The following is a 21,976-nucleotide window of genomic DNA, read 5'->3' on the forward strand; positions in this document are numbered from 1 at the left end:
TTCCTCCTCCCCTCCCCTCCCCTCCCCTCCCCTCTCCACCCCTCCCCTTCCCTCCCCACACACTTGTTTACTTCGTATGCGCCTCAGGCTGTCAAGAGGAGCCTTGCAAATATTTTATCATGTGAAGCAAAGTGAACAACAAAATGAATTGTCATAGGCTGTGTTACAAACTATTGCAATTATGTGTAGGTTTTTTTCTATTTGTTTCTGTGTACTTGCAGAACATACATATTCATACATATGATGCAATGAATGAAAATGCCCTGTAAAACACAACTTTGTTATTGTAGAGAACCTAAGTGGTGTATTGAGGTATACGCAAAGAATCTTTTAATTCATAATAGACTGTCTCTGGTAAAAGCATTCAAAGGTACAGGTAGGCTGTAAGCTGATGTAAAGATATATTTGTGTGTTTGTGTAGGCCTACATCTTGCATCTATCACCGATACGCCATGGCCATTCATACGAAGCTCAAAATGCACGGCGTGTTCTATTACCTCTGAGTTGTTATTCTGATCGATGGTGCAGTTGTTGCGGGCTGCAGGCTGTGCTCTAATAAAGCTCAGCATTCAGCAGGGTGCTCCAGCCATCAGTGGCATCTCTGACTGCTAATGCAGGGGATGCGGACTCATCCCTAGCCGTGGTGTTCAGCTCAAACACACTCATTAGAGAGGGCGATAGCCAGGCCCGCTGACAGCTTTGGCTGGGCCCCCAGGACAAAGTCATCTGAAAGGGACCCCCCCCCAAACAATATATTCAATGTAATGAGGACCCAATTATGGGCCCCCTATCTCCTAGAGAGGGCGATAGCCAGGCCCGCTGACAGCTTTGGCTGGGCCCCCAGGACAAAGGCATCTGAAAGGGACCCCCCCCCACCCAATATATTCAAAGTAATGAGAACCCAATTATGGGCCCCCTATCTCCTAGGGCCTGGGGCAACTGACCCCTTTGTCCGCCCTTGTCGGCATCCCTGGCTATAGCCTACTCCCTCATCCGCTTGGCAGCGCGGCTCTGTCTGCCTTCCTCCGTGGACACCATCCTTAATCATTTACTCTCCCGTTCCTGTCTTTCCTCTTCTCTCCTCTGCTCCCTCTGCCTTTCCTTAATATCACCTCCCTACCTTTCCCTGTTGTGCTTTTCCTTTTTCGCTCGCTCTCAAACTCTTCCTCCTTTCTATTCTCTCTCCCTCTGCTTTTACTCATTCTCCTCTCTCTCTCTCCCCCCCCCCTCTCCTCTCGTGTCGTCCCTGCACTCCATCTGAGTGAGTCGATATCTAATACACTAGCACATGTTGTTATGAGTGTGGCCAATAGTGTCTATTATGTTCCATGTGAGAGTTATATATATCAAATTCCTTGTAGCCATTATGTATATTTGGACAATACAAAACAATATTCTCTCTCTCTGTCTCTCTGTCTCTGTCTCTCTCTCTCTCTCTCTGTCTCTCTGTCTCTCTCTCTCTCTCTCTCTCTCATCGTTCCATGTGGGAGTTATACATCAAATTCCTTGTTTTCATAATGCATATTTAGCTAATAGAAAATAATTTTCTCTCTCTCTCTCTCTCTCTCTCTCTCTCTCCCTCCGTCTCTCCCTCTCTCCCTCCATCTCTCGCTCTCTCACTCTCTCTCTCTCTCTCCCCCCCGCCCCCCCTCTCTCTCTCTCTCTCTCTCTCTCTCTCCCTCCGTCTCTCCCTCTCTCCCTCCATCTCTCCCCCTCTCCCTGGCAGGCCGCAGCTGACTATGTGAAGAGCCACCTGCCGGATGCGTTGCGGCAGCAGCTGCAGGTGTACGAGCGCGAGAAGGAGAACAGCGTGCTGAGCTACCAGAGCATCCTGGAGAAGCAGATCCTCAGCCTGGACAAGGAGATGATCGACAGGCTGTCGGAGCAGTACGACGAGGCCGGTGAGACAGAGAGCACGTATACAGGCACACGCACACGCACAGGCACACGCACAGGTACACACACACACACACACACACACACACACACACACACACACACACACACACACACACACACACACACACACACACACACACACACGTATACACACACATACACACACACAGGCTCTCCAAGAAGTACGACGAGGCCGGTGAGACAGAGAGCACGTATATAGACACACGCACAGGAACACGCACACGTGCATACACACACACATACACACGTATACAGGGGTGTAGTGGGCGTGGTATGCGGGGGTACGCAGTTCACCCACTTCTCCTCATGTGAGATTTAAAAAAAATCTTCTGCCCATGTTTGAATACAAAAAAGGAATGAGCAGACATAAGTTGCCTAAATATTTGATGACGTTTAAAATCGCGTACCCCCAGTTTAAAAATCCCCACTACACCACTGCACGTATACACACACATACACACACACAGGCTCTCCAAGAAGTATGACGAGGCCGGTGAGACAGAGAGCAGGCATACAGATGCACGCGTGCACGTACACAGACACAGACACAGACATGCACAGACATGCACAGACACACACACACACACATACAGTACACACAGGCTCTCCAAGTAGTATGACGAGGCCGGTGATACAGAGAGCATGCACACAGGCAGACTCACACACACACACGGACGCACAAATGAACGCATGCACGCACGCACGTACGTATCTACGCACGCACGCACGCACGCATGCACACACAAGCATGCCCGCACGCACGCACGCACGCAAGTACACATATGCACACACACACACACACACACACACACACACACACACACACACACACACACACACACACACATATATACACACACACACACACACACACACACACACACACACACACACACACACACACACACACACACACACACACACACACACACACACACACACACACACACACAGTGCGCAGGGTCCCCTGAGTGGCAGATGCCATTAGCTGTGTAATTCAGCAGCCATGTCCTGGCCGGAGGGGCTGAGACTGTGAACAGTAATCACGGGGGACCGTCCCACCGACCGACTTCAATTCCCTGAGAATGTCAGTGGTTTGTTTTGTTTTCGCTTTCAGTTAAAACCACCACCGCACAGGGACTGTACACTACAGCCCTGGGCCCCCCAGACCAATTTCCCCAAGATGTATTTCCCCTTTCACTCCAATGTCTGTAGCCTACATGGACTTTGTTATTACAACATAGGGTTGGTTCACATAGTAGCACAGTGGTTCCCAAACTGGGGGTCAGGACCCATGGGGGGTGGTGGTGGTGGTGGAGGTACTGAAGGGGGGTCGCGGACAAAAGGGGCATCACATTAAAATGGGAAATCTACATATATATATATATATATATATATATATATATATATATATATATATATATATGTGTGTGTGTGTATTTGCTGTCCTGTGGATTTCTACGTAGCAATATTAGCGGACAAACTATTAATGGAAAATCTAATGGACCAAAAATGCCTTGTACGCTTATATTGCTAGAAATCCATTGCTAGGCTAAGACTATGGTGAGTGGGGGGTCACGAAAATATTCCAAATTCCAAAAGGGGATCCCCGTTGAAAAAGTTTGGGAACCACTGTTTTACCACATCACATGGTGTTATAACCCCATAGGGACGTTATATGCTATCGCTTTATCGCTCGTCCCACAGCCAAAGGATTAGATCGCTGGACTACAATCTTTGCCTGGAGCAATTAAATAGAGCCACAGGCTATGGCCACTGGTATAACGCAAGTACTTCAGGCCCCCTGCAAGCTAGCAAGAATGGGCCCCCGAACGAAAAAAGAGGACCTAATATTGATGGCCCGTTTCTTCAAGTCAAGGGCCCATGTGGGCCCCCCACCCTCGAGTGGGCTCTCCTGCCTCGCGTATACTTTACGCCCCTGGCTATGGCTATGTTGTTCATACAGTGGGCCTCAGGGTCCCACCGCTACGTATGTTGTGGACTTGGTACACAGAAAAAAAGAAGTGTTAATTGAACACTAACGCCGGGAACACATACATACAAATTTGGTCAAGCGAGGCGAACTTCGACATTCATTCCTATGAGGGAGACGAAGGCAAGCGAACAGGAGTGAACATATACAACCAAGTTTAATATTATGCAAATGAATTTCGCCTGCAGCGGCCAATCAAATCAACAACATAAATGTTTCATTCCATTTGATTTGCTGCTACGACCTGATGACGGTTGAGCTCTTACTGAATTTTGTCTCTCTTCCCTTTGCTCCTTTCGCCTACCTGTGTCCCTGGTGTTAGAGTCGATGTGACATCTTCTAACATCAGGGCAACTATGGCCTAATGGGAAGGGAGTTGGTCTTTCCAATCCTCCCCTCCAATTTTCCAATCCTCCTCCAACCATTTCCTTTTGATCCGTTCATTGTCACTATCAAAAATACTGAAAATACTTAATAAAAAGCAAACCAGTTTCTGACTGACCGTCCAACGTAGTGGCATATATAGTCGCTGTACATGACTGAAAATCTAAATTCTAAAGCTTACCAGTGACTGAAAGCATTTATGCAATCAAACTCACATATTAATTGAGTATGAAGAAGTGTGAAAAAAAATCAGTAAAAGGTATGAAGCCTTTTCGTTTCATTATGTGCTATTGTGTACTCTTTGATAAGAAATATCTCAGTTTGAAATGTAAATGTCCTATTATTATTTTCTCACAACAAATGTGTTTTGAGGGTGCTTCATTCAATAGGGGATTTAGCATTGCCAAATTGAAATTAATCCATCATTAAACCACTGAAAATTGTGCAAAATACATTCACCAAGTTCACCAAGCTATGAATAAGCCCACTTTAGCTAGTGCCATTGCTTCAGAGCAGTATGAAAGAGTCTGCCTGTATCTCTGTTTGCAGTAAAAATAGGAGCATCCAAAATTTACGGTGCAAAGATTCAAGTAGTGCATGAATGCAGAGTGTGCTTCCAAGTGCAAAGTCCCTTCCAAGAGATGTGCAACAAAAAATCTGTTTGTCAGACCTTGGAAGTCCTTGAAAGACCTGCATGCTGAATTTAACTCTCAAGGCCTGTACATGTTTATTTCCATCAGCAACTGCAGTATGTGCAGAATTCTCTTTATAGAGTGCAAACATAGGACACCGGAAAGAACCCTCCAGTCAGTTCTGGGGTGTGTTTCTTGAAAGCGAAGTTGTTAGCTAGTTTGCAACTTACGTAGTTGCCAATGGGAAATTGTATTGCAAACAACAAAGTAGCTAATGAAGTTACAACTATGATTTCGAGAAATGCACCCCAGGTTTTTGTGCAGTATCCTGACTACATTTTTTTCCCCTGTATTCTTTTTTGTCACATACAAAAAGATAGTGGTATGGGCCATAGGGGTCAGTTGTCCTGGGCCCAGGGAAGGGGGGAGAGGGGGGGCGGATTTGGATCCTTATGACATTGTATGTATTGAGCGTGGGGGCCCTTCATATGACTTTGTCTTGGGCCCAGCAAAGCCTGTCAGAAGCCCTGCTGCTGAGAGAGATGGCAAGGAGATGGGAGAGTTGGCACCTTGAAAAAGATCCCCTGCATGATGCCGGCAGTGGCCGGGGCCCTGACAGAGAGCTCATGGTGATGATTATGACCTCTTGTGGGTGACCCTGTCTGCATGTGTCTCCCTCAGGTACCACGTGCCTGGTGGCCCTGCTGTCCGATAAGGAGCTGACGGTGGCCAATGTCGGGGACTCCAGGGGGGTGCTGTGCGATAAGGACGGCAACGCCATCGCTCTCTCCCACGATCACAAGCCCTACCAGCTGAAGGAGAGAAAGAGGATCAAGCAAGCGGGTTAGTGTATAGTATACACATTACACACACTCACACAGACCAGGGAGACAAAGAGGATCAAACAAGCTGGTGATTTATACACGAGCACACAGACTAGTGATTGTTTAAGCTGAGAGAGGAACCTGTGGGAAAAAGGCTTTATTATACAAGCCCATGCGGTTGTACGGGGCCAGAACAGTGTGTCTTTACTGCCATCTATTGGTTAAAAAGAGTAATGCTTGAGTGGACGCGGCACAAGTTGTGGCACCATCAGTCACTCACATCCAGGTAAAACATTTAGGCCTAATTTATATGATCTCATTACCTCATCATATTTTAAATATATTTTATATATTTAATAATATTTTAATTATTATTTCATATTATTGTTAATTGACAATTGCATTAAGAACTAATTTCTGACTTCAAACCACGTTTCCACAATCATTCTAATTTCGACTAATTTGTTACTTATTTTGGAGTGGCAACCAATAAAAAAAAACTTCTCATGGCTCCTTAAAACTACTCATGGATCATTACCCATTTCCCATAATTAGATTCATCGGTTTGAGTGGCCTCTATGTTTTGTGGAGCTGTGCGCAACTTGAATTAATGACAATTCCACTAACATTTAAGCCAAACGTAGAAAAATAAATTTAGTGTTTCCTTCAAATGTAGTGTTTATTTCGTGGGCAATCTCCAAACAACTGAACTGAACAATTTATCAAACCTAGTATGGTGTCTGAAAGCAGAATTTACTTCCATCATCAGTCTCAATGTACGTTCAGTGGAGCCGGCAATTTCTACCACAAGACACCGGGACGGGAATAATGACAATTCTTCGAATGTCAACAAACCTAATTCTTGTAACCTTAGGCCGGCCGCACACTGGCTCCGACAGCACTGCGGCGCACTTTTGCTTCCGACAGAATTCGGACCCCCAAACCCAATTTCACACGAACATTGCATTGATAGTCAATGGGCGGCGCCGACAAAATAGAACTTGTCTCTAATTGCTATCCGACATCGGCGAATGTCCGCGGACATCGGCGCCAGTGTGCGTGGTTCTATTGAAAACAATGGAATCGAATTTTAGCTGAGCAGTGCTCAGTACTTTGTTGGAGCAGGTGTGCGGAAGCCCTTAGAGACAAGTTCTATATTGTCGGCGCCGCCCATTGACTATCAATGCAATGTTCGTGTGAAATTGGGTTAGGCAGAACTTGCTTAGTGTTTCTTTAATCCCACTCTCCTCTCCCATCTTCATCCATTTTGTCTCCTCTCCCATAGGTGGCTTCATCAGCTTCAATGGCTCGTGGCGCGTGCAGGGCATCCTGGCCATGTCGCGCTCGATGGGCGACTACCCGCTCAAGAACCTCAACGTCCTGGTGGCCGACCCCGACGTGCTGACCTTTGACCTGGACAAGGTGCAGCCCCAGTTCATGATCCTGGCCTCCGACGGCCTGTGGGACGCCTTCAGCAACGAGGAGGCCGTGCGCTTCGTCCGCGAGCGTCTGGACGAGCCGCACTTTGGGGCCAAGAGCATCGTGCTGCAGGCCTTCTACCGCGGCTGCCCGGACAACATCACCGTCATGGTGGTCAAGTTCAAGGGGAACAACAACAGCGCTGGTGGTGGTGGTGGTGGGAAGCCGTCTGAGCACTGATGCGATTGGGTCTACTCTCTACCACCCCCTCTCTCTATGGCAGCCAACCCCTTCCCTTTGAGATGAATTATATCCGCAAATGTATAGTGAAATTCAAACTTGTATGTACGTGTAGGTTTAATGATGACTATTTTTTCTCCCCCAGTCAACCAAGAGTTTTTCGAGTCATGGTCAACCATGACAGAGCTGTCAAATCATGAAGTGGGAATGGGTGGGTATGTATGTGGTCTTGTGGATCTTGTTACCTGAACCCATGTTGCTTTTTTTTAATCAGGTCCATTGCTTTCACGGGCATTTCTGTTACAAGTTTTCATCCGCGCCATGTAATTTACTGAATGTGTTCATTATCAGGAGTTGCTGATGGCTCTCCGTAGCATAGACCAGTGTTTCCCAACCAGGGGTACGTGTACCACTAGGGGTACGCGAGGACACCTCAGGGGGTACGCTGAAAAATGTAATAATAGCAAATATATCGAGTATAGTCACATTGGGATAGAGGAACAGAGCATGTGTGAGGGCGAGGGGGTACTCATCATATGACAAAATGGTTTAGGGGTACGTAGGACAAAAAAGGTTGGGAAACACTGGCATAGACCATGTCATGGCAAGAGGACTAGAATAGTATGAACTACTAACACTCTGACTGATAGCAGAGTGGACTGATGTGGGGACATCTCCGCCTAGTACCGGAGTAAAAAGAAACTCCACACAGCTCAGTAAAATGCCAAGTAGTTAATGTAAAATAAAAAGAGTTAGCTATGGATCCCATTGAAATGCTCTGCAGATACTTGTCCTGTTCCATGATTCTTTGACTTACAGTCATAAGAAAAAATGTTTGTACACCCTTTGAAATTTCTCACATTTCTGTCAAAATTGGTCATAAAACATCTGATCTTGTTGGAAATCGTAAGAATGTAAATATTTGGGTGGAATTAGTCAAGGCAGACTCGGTTTGATCCTTCTTGTCATTTCTGGCAAGATCAGACCATGTTTTATGACCAATATTGACAGAAATGTAACATAGTTAATTACTTAATGAGTTAACAGATTGGTTGGTTGGCCAGTTGATTGATTTCTTGGTTAGTTTAATAATCTAAATGTTAGGATGGATGGATGGATGGATGAATTACATCAATGGAATGAATGAATGAATGGATGGATGGATGGATGAATGAATGAATGAATGAATGAATGAATGAATGAATGAATGAATGAATGAATGAGTGAATGGTAAATTCAGTCTTAAGATGCTCTCTTGTTCAATCGCACACAGTGAATCCTAGCGATGTAAATGACTCCCTGAATGATGCCACTGCATCTCGCACCAGTATGCTGCTCTCTCCACAGACAGATGTCAGTATATGTTTGTGTCAACTCGAGAAAATGGCCTGTCATTATTAATACATTGGCCTAGAGATCCTAGCAGACAAGGTTTAGTTTGTCTATGAGGGGAAATGTGTGTCATTATTCAACTCAGGGGTGCATTTCTGGAAAGCGTAGTTGTTAGCAGTTAGCAACTCCGGTAGTTGCCAATGGAAAATTGCATTGCAACCAACAAAGTAGCTAACATAGTTTGCAACAACACTTTCCAGAAATGCACCCCAGTTCTGGAAGTTGTCCAGTAACATTTACAGGTCTTGAAATGTGGCTCTCATCAGTGCAACGTTCTCCATTGCCATGTTGTTAAATGTAAATGGTTAGTTTCAACGAATACGTATTATTGAATGCAAACTGACTTGACGTAATGACAAATTGTTACCTGTGTAAAGAGAATGTAATCCGATAGACCAAGTATGAATTTATCTTTTTATTAAATTATGGAATTGAAATATGACAGTGTAGGTGTAGGTAGTCACCATCTAATCTCTAGATTCCTTGTAAAAAAAAAAAAAACCCTGAAGAGTCTGAAAGTGTTGGTGGTCAGATGAACTCCCTTCATATCATGCTTTGTTTTCAGGTTACCACACTATGTCAAGCAATTTTGTTAAACATGTTAGGATTGTGTTTTTCAGAATTTTAAGTGAATTTTAGCAAGTGCCAGGCATTTCATTGTAGAATTTTGAGAATAACAAAATAATATTTAACATAAAACTGTCAAATCCATTTAACATTAAGCAGTTATTCTCTTAGCATATAGACATGCATTATACTATGTACAAACAAATAGAGTTTTGAAGTGGATCTTTTAAAGGAGTTTATTGGACTATATCAAGGTGTGACTTGTATATCTAATACAGATTTCTGGAAGGCCATTATTATTGGCCTGATACGTTTTCTTTGCATCACTCTATGGTATTTCTAATCCACTGACGTAACATAGTAGCATAACATGGCTCAAACACTTTCAGATTCTACATTTTCTTTATTGCCTTATGTCCAACTGTATCAACTGTATTGGAACTACACCCATTAATGCTTTTCCCTCCAATGTACAGTGTCCTCTTTAGTTGAAATGTCAGTCGGACTGCACCTGATTTTTGTCGCCTTTCATAAAATGTAGCTTAAAATTGCTTTTGTAGTAAGCCTAAGCACATACATTAGTCTACTGTTTAATTTGCCTCTGTACCAAACATGGAACCTAGAACTGTCTGCATATTAAAGGTGTGTCTGTGCAGGGATTAGAAGAGGGTCAGTGTGTAGGATATCGCTATCTTATCATGATATACAGTACCTGATCACAGTGTTTTGATGGCACCCATTCAGGGGTGCATCTCTGGAAAGCGTACTTGTTAGCAGTTAGCAAGTTCGGTAGTTGCCAATGGGAAATTGCATTGCAACCAACAAAGTAGCTAACATAGTTAGCAACTATGCTTTCCAGAAATGCAACCCAGCATTGTTGATCATGATCATGTGGACATTATTGTTGAAAAGATGAGTTGCCTATTGGCTAAATTGGTGACCATTTCCTGATCACTTTTGCCTTTCGTCACATTTTACTTTTGGACGACATGTTGTCTTCTCTTTATCATTAAAAAAAAGTGTACAGAAAATGTTGGGAGACTGCTTTTAGCTGAAGAAAAAGTGATGTAATTGTCTAATTCACTAATTGACCTGTTATTTTGTTTATTTTCTACTCTTTGTTTGAGGACCGAAACTGTCGCTCAATTCTGAAAACTAACCTCGAAATGTCAAATTTGTCAAACATATTCAGTCCTTTATTTTTATCTGGCAAAGCAAATATGTTGTCTGTATTGGTGGAACAAAACCACATAAACCTGTAGGCTACTTATTCTAAAGACATAGGCCTACTGTAAGTGACAGGCCAGGCAGGGCTGGTGCCAAAAGACACAACTTCCGAGGAGTCAGTGTAACGAATGTAAATATGAAATTCCAACGACATAAAACCCAATTCTTTCAAAGAAAAAGAGCAATGCACCACAACCCTGGCTGTTCCGTTAAATGTTCTACTAGGGTTGGTTGATAAGTTTATGTGTGTAATTTTTGGATGTATATTCTTCCAAATTACTTATGGTGTTGCAGAATGTTAGTGAATTTCTTTTTTTTTATTTAAAGATTTTTAACAAATGCTTCTTTGTGAAAACAGAAAATGCTGTGGATTTTAATATGAAGTCAAAATGATCATGCTGTCACAATAAAAATGATTGATGCTATGTATGTATGTATGTATGTGTTCTTTCCTTTGTAGCCCCTTACTGCTTGCCGTAACTGCAGTGGCATGCTGTAATAGTCATTGAATAGTCAGTACAATACTATGACATAATACAGGGCCTTTAGTAGTGCACTATGACTTGGTCATTGCCATTCTGGTAACAGCAAATTTATAACGCAGTGTCTTAACAGGTTAATGTAAAATAGACCTACTAAATCAGTGGTCTCTTGTGACACGTTAGGTGTACACCTAAGTAATTCAAGTAAACATAGACTATTCTTGCTATTATACCCCATATCATGTTTGTGAGGTTATGCTACAATATACCAGATGAATCAACGTTATAACGGTGTAATAAACAGTATGGACAAAAGTTGGGTGCTCATCATATTCCATATCCCATCCCCAAACACACACCCTGACCTCTCGAATAAATAACTCATGACGCTCAAAGAAGGTTCCACATGAGGAGGGCTGACCAAAAATATCAGTGACGTTGGCATTTGGTGTAAGTGTGACCTAATCTCTTGGGTAGCCGTACGTGGCGCTACAGTACGTACTGACAGATAGGAGCACGAGTAGACCTATCCCATGTATCTAGGCCTGCTGCGCTTGGGCCCCTGCCTTCTCAGGTGACGTTTCCACGTAGCTGGATATTTTTATAGGCCTATGTGGATATTTTTTTCTCCTGGTTGTATTGGTTTTGCATTGGTTTTGGCCTTCCGTTTCCACGTAGCAGATATTTAAAATCCAGGTATAAAAAGCAGGAGAAAAAAATATCCTGTTTAGGGGGCTGAAACGCATTTGTTACAATGGAGGATTTTTTTTATCCACATGTTGCGTTTACACCTAGCAGGAGAAAAAAATACCCTGCTAAAAAAATATCCTGCTATGTGGAAACAGCACCTCAGTCAGAAGACATCTCCCAACAGGTGTAAGTCTAGTCCACTGGAGTAACTCGATGCAAGCCCCAGTATTCCCCAAGGTACCATGTGACGTGCTCAACAACATTAAAAACATTTACAGTCCGCCAAGTCTCCAGGACGTCTTTATGTCTGGTGGAGGGGGTTGTGGTGGTGGGAGGGGAGGGGAGATACAGCCATGCTTTGGGGTTTTGATGACTGGGCCTGTGGCCTACTTTGCTGATGAGTTGCTAACAGCTTAGGCAAACAATGACGGATGCTATCAAATTTAACTGCATCAGTAGCCACTAGAAGTGATGACAGAACGGAGAGTGCACCATTTATCATCATCATGGTGAAAAGACAACAACTGACCTAAAATCAATAATGAATTTCCACTTTGAAAACTAATGCCAATATGAATTTAATGACTGATTTCCAGGGTTATGGACTTGTGACTGGGACTCTCGAGTCACAATTTTGATGACTTGAGACTTGACTTGGCAAGGAATGACTTGCGACTTGACTTTGGCTTTTACACTGACTCGAGACTTGACTCGCATGGACTTGACAATTCCACCTTGTAATGACTTAGTGTCAGTCCTGATAGCAAAGGGACTTTTAATCGACAGCGTTGGGCGTCTTTTCACATTGATTTGACGATAACTTATATCAATTCAACATCCCTTTGCTAGGGAGGTCTAAACATTTTCTGGGTTTCTTTTTGCAATTGCTTGGTAAAAAAAATGACACGAAAGACACAAAATGAAATGATTTTCTCTTAACCAGTAGGGTACTACACTACTTTTCTTCACAACACAGGCAGTCACATTTTCCATAGATGACTCTTTGGATGACTCAAGTTAACATCACCATGAATGGAGGATGCTTTACTAACTTTTACTTACTAATCATTGTTTCATCTGAGATTCTTTGTTTATCTTTGGCACAAGTTCTTAAACTGTTTAAAACAGAAGAGAATGTTCTTGTGTTGACACTATGGATCATTGAAATTACATTACATTACATTTAGCAGGTGCTTTTGCAACTAGCAAAGGAGGACATGTGTAATGAATTTATAATCTAAAGTAGGCTAGTTATCAACATTTTGCATAGAATACATGGCATGTTAAGGACTTGGGAAAAATAGATTTGGACTTGAACTTGGTCTGGGTATGACTTGGACTTGGACTCAAATTCATATGTGTCTAACTTGTGTCTAGACGCAGACTTGATTGGGACTTAAGACTGAAATAACTTGCAAATTAGTGACTTCCTATCTCTGCTGGTTTCACTTCCAAAAAAAAAAACATTTTGGCTAGTGTATTTAGGCCTAGTTATCGGCTTGGCCATCTTAAAATATAGCCTATTTATGATTTATCATCCAATCACCCCCTCCCCCTCTCTCTATTTAGGACTGGCCTAATAGGCCTACCCCACTATCAATTACAGCCCAATTTCCAACCGGTCTGACATGTTATAACATGATACTACAATATTTATATGACATTCATTTATTGTTTTGCATTGCTGATAGCCCTATTAATTAGGGCTCTACATAAGTTTCTGTAGCCTATTTTTTTTAATGTGGGCCACCCTCCAAATTCTCTAAGAAACATTTTCAGGTGCATGGACAGGGGGTCGCAGACAGTGCCAATTAGGACAATTTTCAATAGTTTTACAGAGGTCGCCTTTGACAGAACGACAGCCAATCCATATAATACCATGAAATTGAACGATGCATAGGTAATTCCATTAGTATGGGATTTCCTGAACTTCAAACGTGGCGCTCCGTCCATTTTACAATCTGGGAATTCCCCACCCTTGATTCGCCAGAGCGAGGCTGAGCCTCTATCACCGGCATTCCCAGTATGCACCGCGGCCACACCAGCGAAAAAATACTCCGGTAACTGGAAAGGGCCGACTAAAAGCAGATCTTAAAGAATAGCTAACTACGTGATCGTTTAAAAGTTGAATAACATATATTGCAAATATGGCTGACAACGAAAAACTGGACAACCAAAGGCTGAAGAATTTCAAGAATAAAGGTCGCGATTTGGAGGTAATGTGCTTTCACTCCCGTTGGGAGGTCTCTTTTCTTTCGTTTGCGCTATTTTGTTGCTTTGGGTTCCGCTGTGACGTCGTTTGTAATTTCCAGGATTTGGAACTTTGCTCCCAGCTGAAACCAGGCCATGGCTAGTTTGTATGGTTTGAAATAGTGGGGCCTAGTTTCAAACTTATTGGCCCGAGTATTCATCATTGCTCAGCACGTGAAACATTATTGCTAACTATGTAGCTCAGATCAGCTAAGTTACTGTTGCTAATGCAAGCAGCGCCTGCCCTTCCACCCAAAACGCCCTGCTTGGGACATCCCTTTCAAGACGCAGTGTGGAGGATTATGCTAGCATTTTATCTGTGGTAGAAAATAAACTGTATTTAACTTGCGCAATAGTACAAAGATCCACCAATGCGCAATCCACCGAATCCACTTTATATTTTTTGATGTATGGACACCCCAATTCGGTATCAGTCACCCCCTTGATGGTTAGCACAACAAGCTCGTAAAGGGTGGCTTCAGAGTGTTAGCTAGCTATAACCGTAATTAGTTAGGAAAACCCATCCACGAAAGCTAGTTCTGTAACCATTTGATTAGCACCGTGCCAGGTTTGGCACACGCTATTTTCCAGCCAAGACGAACATCTATACATTAACGCAAATCCTGCCCGTGTATTATAAAGTATTAATCTAAGACACTCCAACCTGCTCTGATCACTTGAGAGCTGATCATAAACCTTGCTAACAGGCTAACTGCAATGGAGTCGGGTTCTCCATCGCTAACGCTAGTCTACCCAGGGCACGATTACTGTCACACGAAGAGAATCTGATATTTGGAATCTGTAGTTAACCATTTCGATTTAATATGAGATCCAATGCCCACTTAGCTCATCAATAGTGTGTGCGTATTTCAGTTTGGTGGTTAGAGTACGAAGAGCTTGGCGCTGACCCGTAAAGGAAAAGGAAGGTTGATCGAGTTGTTAGCTAGCTAACCAAGTAGCCAGCTAAATAGGTTAGCAACTAGATTAACAGCTGGGACTTTCGCAGTTAGCTGGACTTCAGCGCTAACCTTAGCCGAGAACTATTGTCTTTAGTGTTGTTGACCGGTGACTTCAGATTTAAGTCAAGTCTGGTGTGCATGTCTGATGAAATAGTATAACAAGTCTATGAGGCCCGAGAAGGGAACCACGGGACTCTGGTTGAGAGTGCAGGATCCTCACCATCTCGGCTAGGCCTGTGTCAAGTCACGATTAATGCAACCTATGTAATAGCGTATGTAATAGCAATGTGTAGTCTACTGTTGTGCTCTTAATTGTCACATTAAACATGAGGTTTGGGGCTTATTAATGCGATCTGTTTGCTCAGAGGGTGGTTATGAAACCAGTCATCGCCTTTCATGATCACCGCAGACACACAACCCCGCTAAATTCAGCCCCTTCCTACTCTGGCCTACATAGCCTACCACTTACCTACTATTGCTGGGTTTAGACTTAAAATACGTGTATACAGACAATAAGACCATCCTCAACCTTGTACAATTGTCAAGAGAAGGTCCCGCGGACATCTACATGCCCCAGTTTGTTGTGTTTCCCCTATCAGCTGGCTGGTGCAAGAAGGGTGTGTGAGTTGTCAGTATCTAGGTTAGTGACACATGGCATACCGACATTCCCTGGACATTGCGCCAGCCTCATGAGTTGAAGGGGGGTCGCTGGCTCGCAGTGGGTGCTCTGTCATGGCAGTCATGCTTGCTACACTCGTGTCATCTCACACAAATCAACTTGCTAGTTTTGAAATGGCTGCTGTCGGTGCCAAGACAGGAAATGCCACATTTGCCTCAGCGTTTGCCTGAAACTAGCATTTTCACTTCCATCCCTGTTGTTGCACAAGCCCCTCTGTATCACTTGATGTGTAAATTAGTACTGCAAAGTTGCATTGCCTCGCACATTGCTCAATGTGATGCCCTGATTTTCTTTCTGCACTCTTTCTTGTCTTTCCCTAGACTATGAGAAGACAAAGAACGGAGGTGGTTGTAGAACTGAGAAAGGTAATGGTTCTTTTATACACTGTAACGTTTATACTCAATTTGCTGTTAAATTATTGCTTATCCTCTACCTCTGTTTGGCTAATTCCTCAGCTAAGTAATACCTGTTTCATGCACAAGCAGTTTTCACATGAAATGTTAATATTATCGTATATTTCCGCTCCTGTATTGGTTGCCCCGTTGAGCTAAATAGATGGTTCTTGACATTCTTGCTCTAGAACAAACGGGACGAGCATCTGTTGAAGAGGAGGAACGTGCCTCAGGAAGACATCTGTGATGACTCTGATGTTGACGGAGATTTCAGATCAGTGAGTGATTCCCATCCCTGGGCTCTTTTTTGTTGCATCATGGCCTTTTTCCTTAATGCTGGTGAGGACTGTTTGCTTATGCTGGAGCAAACACTTTGAATGATTAATTCACGTCTTTCTCTCTCTTTTTGTTTAACAGCAAAACACTTCATTAGACGCAATAGTACAGGTAAGTCTGACTGTCATTTCTTTGGCTTTTTATTTAATGTGCTCTCGTCTTAAACAAATTTTATATCATTGGGCGTTAGGGTGTTTTTTTGACCTTATGAAATCGCGAGGAGTTTTGCGAAAACCCTTCAAATGAGGTTTTACTGAAGTGTACTAAGGATCAGCTTGTTGCCATTGCAGAACATTATGTTTGAAGCAGTGGACATTGCGTTAGTTAAAAAGATTTTGGAGTTGCCCAGAGATTCAGAGAATCTTCTCCAGGATTTGTACTTTTTTGTAAAATCTACTTCTGCCATCTTGTACTGTTTTGCGCTTGTATACAACTGTGATGGAGTGGATGGGAGAAGCATGATGGGCAGTTGCGTGAGGGACACCATGAGTGTGTGAAGCACACGGGTGCGCTTCCCGAAGGGATGGAGTGACCATCACTAGGGTTGTGGGTGTGGGTGTCTCTTTGGTGTAGCTGTCAGAGCACCAGTTTACTACTCCAGAAGGTCCGGGTGCGAGGCCCGGCTGGGCAACTCTGCTCCCCCTCTCTACAGCGACATAGAAGGTCATCTCAAAAGTTTAATGATCTGGCGGTTAACCCATTTCAGTATAAGCACTTTTTGGGGAAAGGTGCTCTCTCCCTATTAAACCCTAAATCTCTCAGTCTGAAGTACATAAAAACATGAAATGAGTTCATTTTGTACTGAAATGTGTTCATTCAGCTCTTACATACCTACATTTTTAATAAAACGGCTCAAATCTCTAGAACCTGAATGCAGCGTATATATATGTCGCTCCAGGACACAATGGGTTAATGTAAAACAAATTAGCGCTTTCCCCATGTCCACTTTACTTCTGATGTGGTGCGTGTATATATGGCCTGTGGAATTTTGCAACACATTATGGTTGTTGAGAGAGGGAGGGTTTGCATAGATTGTCGTGTCCAAAATGTCACGATGGGACGAGTTAAAGTAAAGCATGCCAGCATCTTTTCCCCGTGTATACTTCACTGTCTTTAATGCTTAATGGTGCAAATGGTAGATTCATATACATGGTTTGAGGAGTTGTTTTGCAACACATTAATGTTGTTTAGAAAGGGGGTGGAGTAGTGAAATGGCAGCTAAATTATGCATGCTAAACTCTCCTCGGAGCGCGACGAGATAAAGATAAAGATCTGCACACTGAGCGCTCCCAGATGTATTTGTTTTAAATCCTGCACCCCATTTAGTTCACACATTGTTCCGAGCCCCTATGTCTCTCCCCCTTTCTCTCCCTCTCTCTCTCTCTCTCTCTCTCTCTCTCTCTCTCTCTCTCTCTCTCTCTCTCTCTCTCTCTCTCTCTCTCTCTCTCTCTCTCTCTCTCTCTCATCATGTCATTCTCTCTGTGTTTCCCTCTTTGCAGAATGCTACCAGTGAAAATCAAGGGATTCAACTAAGCGCGGTACAGGCTGCCAGGTGAGTCGACTGACTAGCGGCTAAGCTAGTTCGCCAGCTAGCAAGCACAATAGCCCGGGGCGATACAACGATGTATACACAGAGCGGATGTAGCCATGACACCGCTCACAAGCCTTGTCATCCAGCCCTTCAAGGAGTAGCGGTGAAAACCTCTGTGGAATGCAAGTTGGTGCGTGGGCGGGCTTGCACTGTGCTCATGGCAAGCGTGAAGGAGCGTCTTGGACTGCAGAGAGGGAGAGAATACGAGGGAGGGAGGGAGATATGGAGGGAGGGATGGATGGATAGATAAAGAGAGAGAGAGGGAGGTCAGCGTTGCGATGAGGGTTATGTGGAGTTGAGTGTGCGCTCCCTGGCGTGGGTGGCGATGTGGCCTTGAGCCTGGTTCTTTTTTAACGGGTCAAGTCCCTCGTCAGCATTTCTTGTTCTGACAAACATCTGTTGCCCCAGGCATGCAGGCAGGCAAGGAGAATGCAACAACTCAACTCTGTGTGCATTCACAAGTGATGTCTCTACTCTGTAGGTGAGTTTAGGGTTGTGATTGATTGCACTGTGCTTGTTTTACAATTATTCTCTTTTTTTCCCCTTTTGTTCTTTTTCACCACAGGAAGTTGTTATCGAGTGATCGCAACCCCCCAATTGATGACTTGATAAAGTCTGGCATCCTACCTATACTAGTTCACTGTCTGGACAGGGATGACAAGTAAGTTACTCTTCTCGCACTGGTCATGCCACTGTATAGCATGACATGGCTGGGTGCTTAATGTTTGCATTTAATGCCACAAGCCCTGCAATGATGGTACATTTGATTGAAAATGAAACCAAAATTAACTCTTGTCGGATCTACATACTGAATGCAGTTTCTAGGTTTCCTAGGGTTTTTTTGGGGGCTGTTGTGCCTTTATTTGACTGTGACCGTGAAGAAATGACAGGAAATGTTTGGAAGAGAGATGAGGAAATGTTCTCGAGCCAGAATTGGACCCGGGTGCCCTGCGTAACAGCATGGTGCCTTAGCCTTCTGAGCCAAGGCCAATATCGTATGTCCTCTCTTCACCTCATGCATAACTATCCCTTGACTTGTCTGTTTACAGTCCATCCCTCCAGTTTGAGGCTGCCTGGGCTTTGACCAACATCGCCTCTGGAACCTCTGAGCAGACCCAGGCTGTGGTGCAGTCCCGTACGTATCTGGGGACACCCCATTTCCTGTTTCCTTGCTGAATTGTACTTGACGTATTGGAGTTGTGAGTGACCGGTCCCTAGCTGAATTTGTATGGCATTTTTTTGCATCAGCACTATTGCACACAGGGTAGGAGACTTTTGACTTTTGACACATGGTAGGAGAGCATTTTTAACTTATAAATAAATGGTAAAATCCAAAGTCCCCTCAACAGTAATTTTACTTATTGTTTTTGGGGTTACATCTACTAGGCGCTTTTAAAAATGTTCCCCACATTAGCTTGGTGCAGACTTCCTTCCCTGTTAGTGCTGTGTGACATGGCAAAAAAACATATAACACGATACGGATTACTTTATATCACAATAACGGTATCATGATCTACCACAATTACGTATCTTTATTATCTCTCAATTGTGTTCCGCAAAATCAAATCTCTTTAAAATTAATGTTTTTATTCCTATTTTTACAGATATATGAATTGCACAAAGTGATAACACAATGTTATTAAATTATATTAACCTAATTGTATTATTACAGCCAATATATAATGTATCACAATGGAAATAATAGAGGTGAAAGGGCATGATAGGCACTTTTCTATTACGATAACGATAACTTCATATGGCCTATAATGTCAATGTATCTGCTCCCTAGAAATGGTCCCAAGTGTGAGTACTTTTGTCATGGCGTGTCTTGAACCATGTGACTGATGTTATTGTTGGTTTGTGCTGTTGCTCTGCAGATGCTGTGCCCCTGTTTCTGCGCCTGCTGCACTCTCCTCACCAGAACGTGTGCGAGCAGGCAGTATGGGCTCTGGGCAACATCATTGGTAAGTCCTCGCAGTGGTTGTTCCTGAAGAAACCTCTAACCACCTCATTTGTTTTTTGGAAACAAACATGTACATCTAGATTTTTCCACTTTCCTTTTTGAAGATGTATTTCTATCAGCACCCTACTAGATGTGCTGCCATAACCATCCTTTGCTAAGTTTGGTTCTATTATGCCTCATTAACGTTTCAACCTTCCATATCATGTCAGTTTTTATTCTATGATGAAAGAGCAGTTGTTTTTACACTCTTGATGCGTACAAGTTAAAGGAAATTAATTGCTTAATTTTGGTCTTCATATTTATGTGCGTCATGTTAAAGTTCAGTTTAGTGAGCAGTGAAGTATGAAGATATGAATTATGGTGTGCTAATCTTGTTATTGTGGGGGAAAAACATCTTTTTCCACCGGTCATGGGAAAATCTTGTTTGTGATCTTCGTTGTGGTGAAGTTAAAGGAAATGGTTTGCCTAGCAAGCGATGAGAACAAACAAAGAGCGTTTTAATTTTAGTTAGTTGTAATGTGTGTTGAAGGGGTTACTTTGATATGGGGTGATGAAACTGGCAATAGTGTGAAGACCCTGCTTGATGGTTGTTTCTTCTTTGTAAAAGTGAGATTGTTGAAGAATGTGAAGAGTTTGTGATGGTGTCTAATGTCACATATCCGGTATTGTGAATTGACCTCTAACTAGAACCCTGCGGAGAATTGTTTTCATTCCTCCTTCCAAATCCATATACATGTTTCTAGAAACATATTTGATACCGTTCAATTGTTCTGAGTTGGAGAGTAAAAAGTCACAGTACGCTGATCTTTCTGAAGTTGAGTTTTAATTTGGAGCGAATGGTGCGTTGCGAACCTGATGAAGTACTCAGTAAAATGCTATGGCTCACTCCACATAAATTAAAACTTAAAATGGTTGATCAGTGTTGTAATTTGAAAAAAAAATCCTTAACCCTTAATTTCCTTTGGGAACAATGCAGTATCTCTTGAAAGATTCTTATGTGCCTCAACTGCACCTGAATCTCTTAATATTTTGATGATTGGTTGTTATAGAATCTATTCAAGTCACTTAGTTGTGGTTTTAGATGTGATCTAAAGTGCCCACCAGATGTACTTTATTTATCACCAAGGAAATTAAGTTTCTCTTCCTCCACCATTCTTAAATGCACTCTAGATACCCAAAATACTTGTGCAGACGTGTGTTGATACTACCATATTTTTCGGACTACAAGTCGCACTTTTTTTCATGGTTTGGCTGGACATGCGACACATACTCTGGTGCGACATATATATGTTTTTTTTTCACCACAGGAGAGCACTATGTGCGCAACTAGGCCTATGTTGTGTTGCCTAATACCACTGATAGAGAAAATGTTACAACTTACCACAACAAAAAATACCATTTACAATGACGGCTGAATAGAAATATACCACCCAAAAGAAGTTAATATAGCCTACTGCTGAGTTCAAGCTGAAAGTAATTAAATATGCAGCCGAAAATGGCAATAGGGCAGCTGAACGAAAGTTTGGATGCAATGGAAAACTGTTTGGGGACTGGAGAAAAGCGGAGGAAAATGTGCATGTTGTGAAAAAAAACAAACAAGCTATCTGAAGGTTCAAGGCCCACGTCTAGAAGAAGAGCTGAATACAGGACAAATGTGTTCTCGAGCAACGCGCGCGCTGCGAGTCAACGGTCTTGTTACGGGCTCCATGACATTGCCAAAGAAATGAATAGGACTTTTTGCCGAAGTCCCGGACCTCGTGGATTTATCGCGTTATGCAATGCAATCCCCTCTCGTGGATTTATTTGCGCTATGCAACGCTATCGCCTCTCTATCCGAGAACGAGTGTCTGTGTTATTAAAGACAGTCAGCCGACTTCCAGGTGAAAATCGGTCATTTCGGCGAGTTTCTGACAAACGAGCACGTGACACTACCATAGGCTGCACAACATGGATGAAATCCCCCTCACCTTTGATACCGTCATGGGCTGAAGTCTCAGAAAAGGGGGTAAAGAAAGGCGTGCTCTGGAGACGGAACT

General features: G+C 43.1%; 2 protein-coding genes across 2 annotated transcripts in view; both read left to right on the forward strand.

The window, feature by feature from the left end:
• The window catches only part of ppm1lb (protein phosphatase, Mg2+/Mn2+ dependent, 1Lb), a 158,473-nt gene extending 147,442 nt beyond the window's left edge, over nt 1-11,031 (forward strand). Inside the window, exons 2-4 of the mRNA XM_063205665.1 lie at nt 1,727-1,901; nt 5,611-5,772; nt 7,039-11,031. Of these exons, the coding sequence (XP_063061735.1) occupies nt 1,727-1,901; nt 5,611-5,772; nt 7,039-7,412 (711 nt within the window). The 3' untranslated portion in view covers nt 7,413-11,031. The remainder of the gene's footprint in view (nt 1-1,726; nt 1,902-5,610; nt 5,773-7,038) is intronic.
• A 2,771-nt stretch (nt 11,032-13,802) lies between these two features.
• The window catches only part of kpna4 (karyopherin alpha 4 (importin alpha 3)), a 28,547-nt gene continuing 20,373 nt past the window's right edge, over nt 13,803-21,976 (forward strand). The window contains exons 1-8 of the mRNA XM_063205654.1: nt 13,803-13,986; nt 15,979-16,023; nt 16,239-16,328; nt 16,468-16,497; nt 17,886-17,938; nt 18,543-18,638; nt 19,027-19,112; nt 19,855-19,941. Coding sequence (XP_063061724.1) covers nt 13,918-13,986; nt 15,979-16,023; nt 16,239-16,328; nt 16,468-16,497; nt 17,886-17,938; nt 18,543-18,638; nt 19,027-19,112; nt 19,855-19,941 — 556 coding nt within the window. The 5' untranslated portion in view covers nt 13,803-13,917. The remainder of the gene's footprint in view (nt 13,987-15,978; nt 16,024-16,238; nt 16,329-16,467; nt 16,498-17,885; nt 17,939-18,542; nt 18,639-19,026; nt 19,113-19,854; nt 19,942-21,976) is intronic.

Source organism: Engraulis encrasicolus, chromosome 8 (assembly GCF_034702125.1).
Source record: "Engraulis encrasicolus isolate BLACKSEA-1 chromosome 8, IST_EnEncr_1.0, whole genome shotgun sequence".
Classification (NCBI taxonomy): domain Eukaryota; kingdom Metazoa; phylum Chordata; class Actinopteri; order Clupeiformes; family Engraulidae; genus Engraulis; species Engraulis encrasicolus.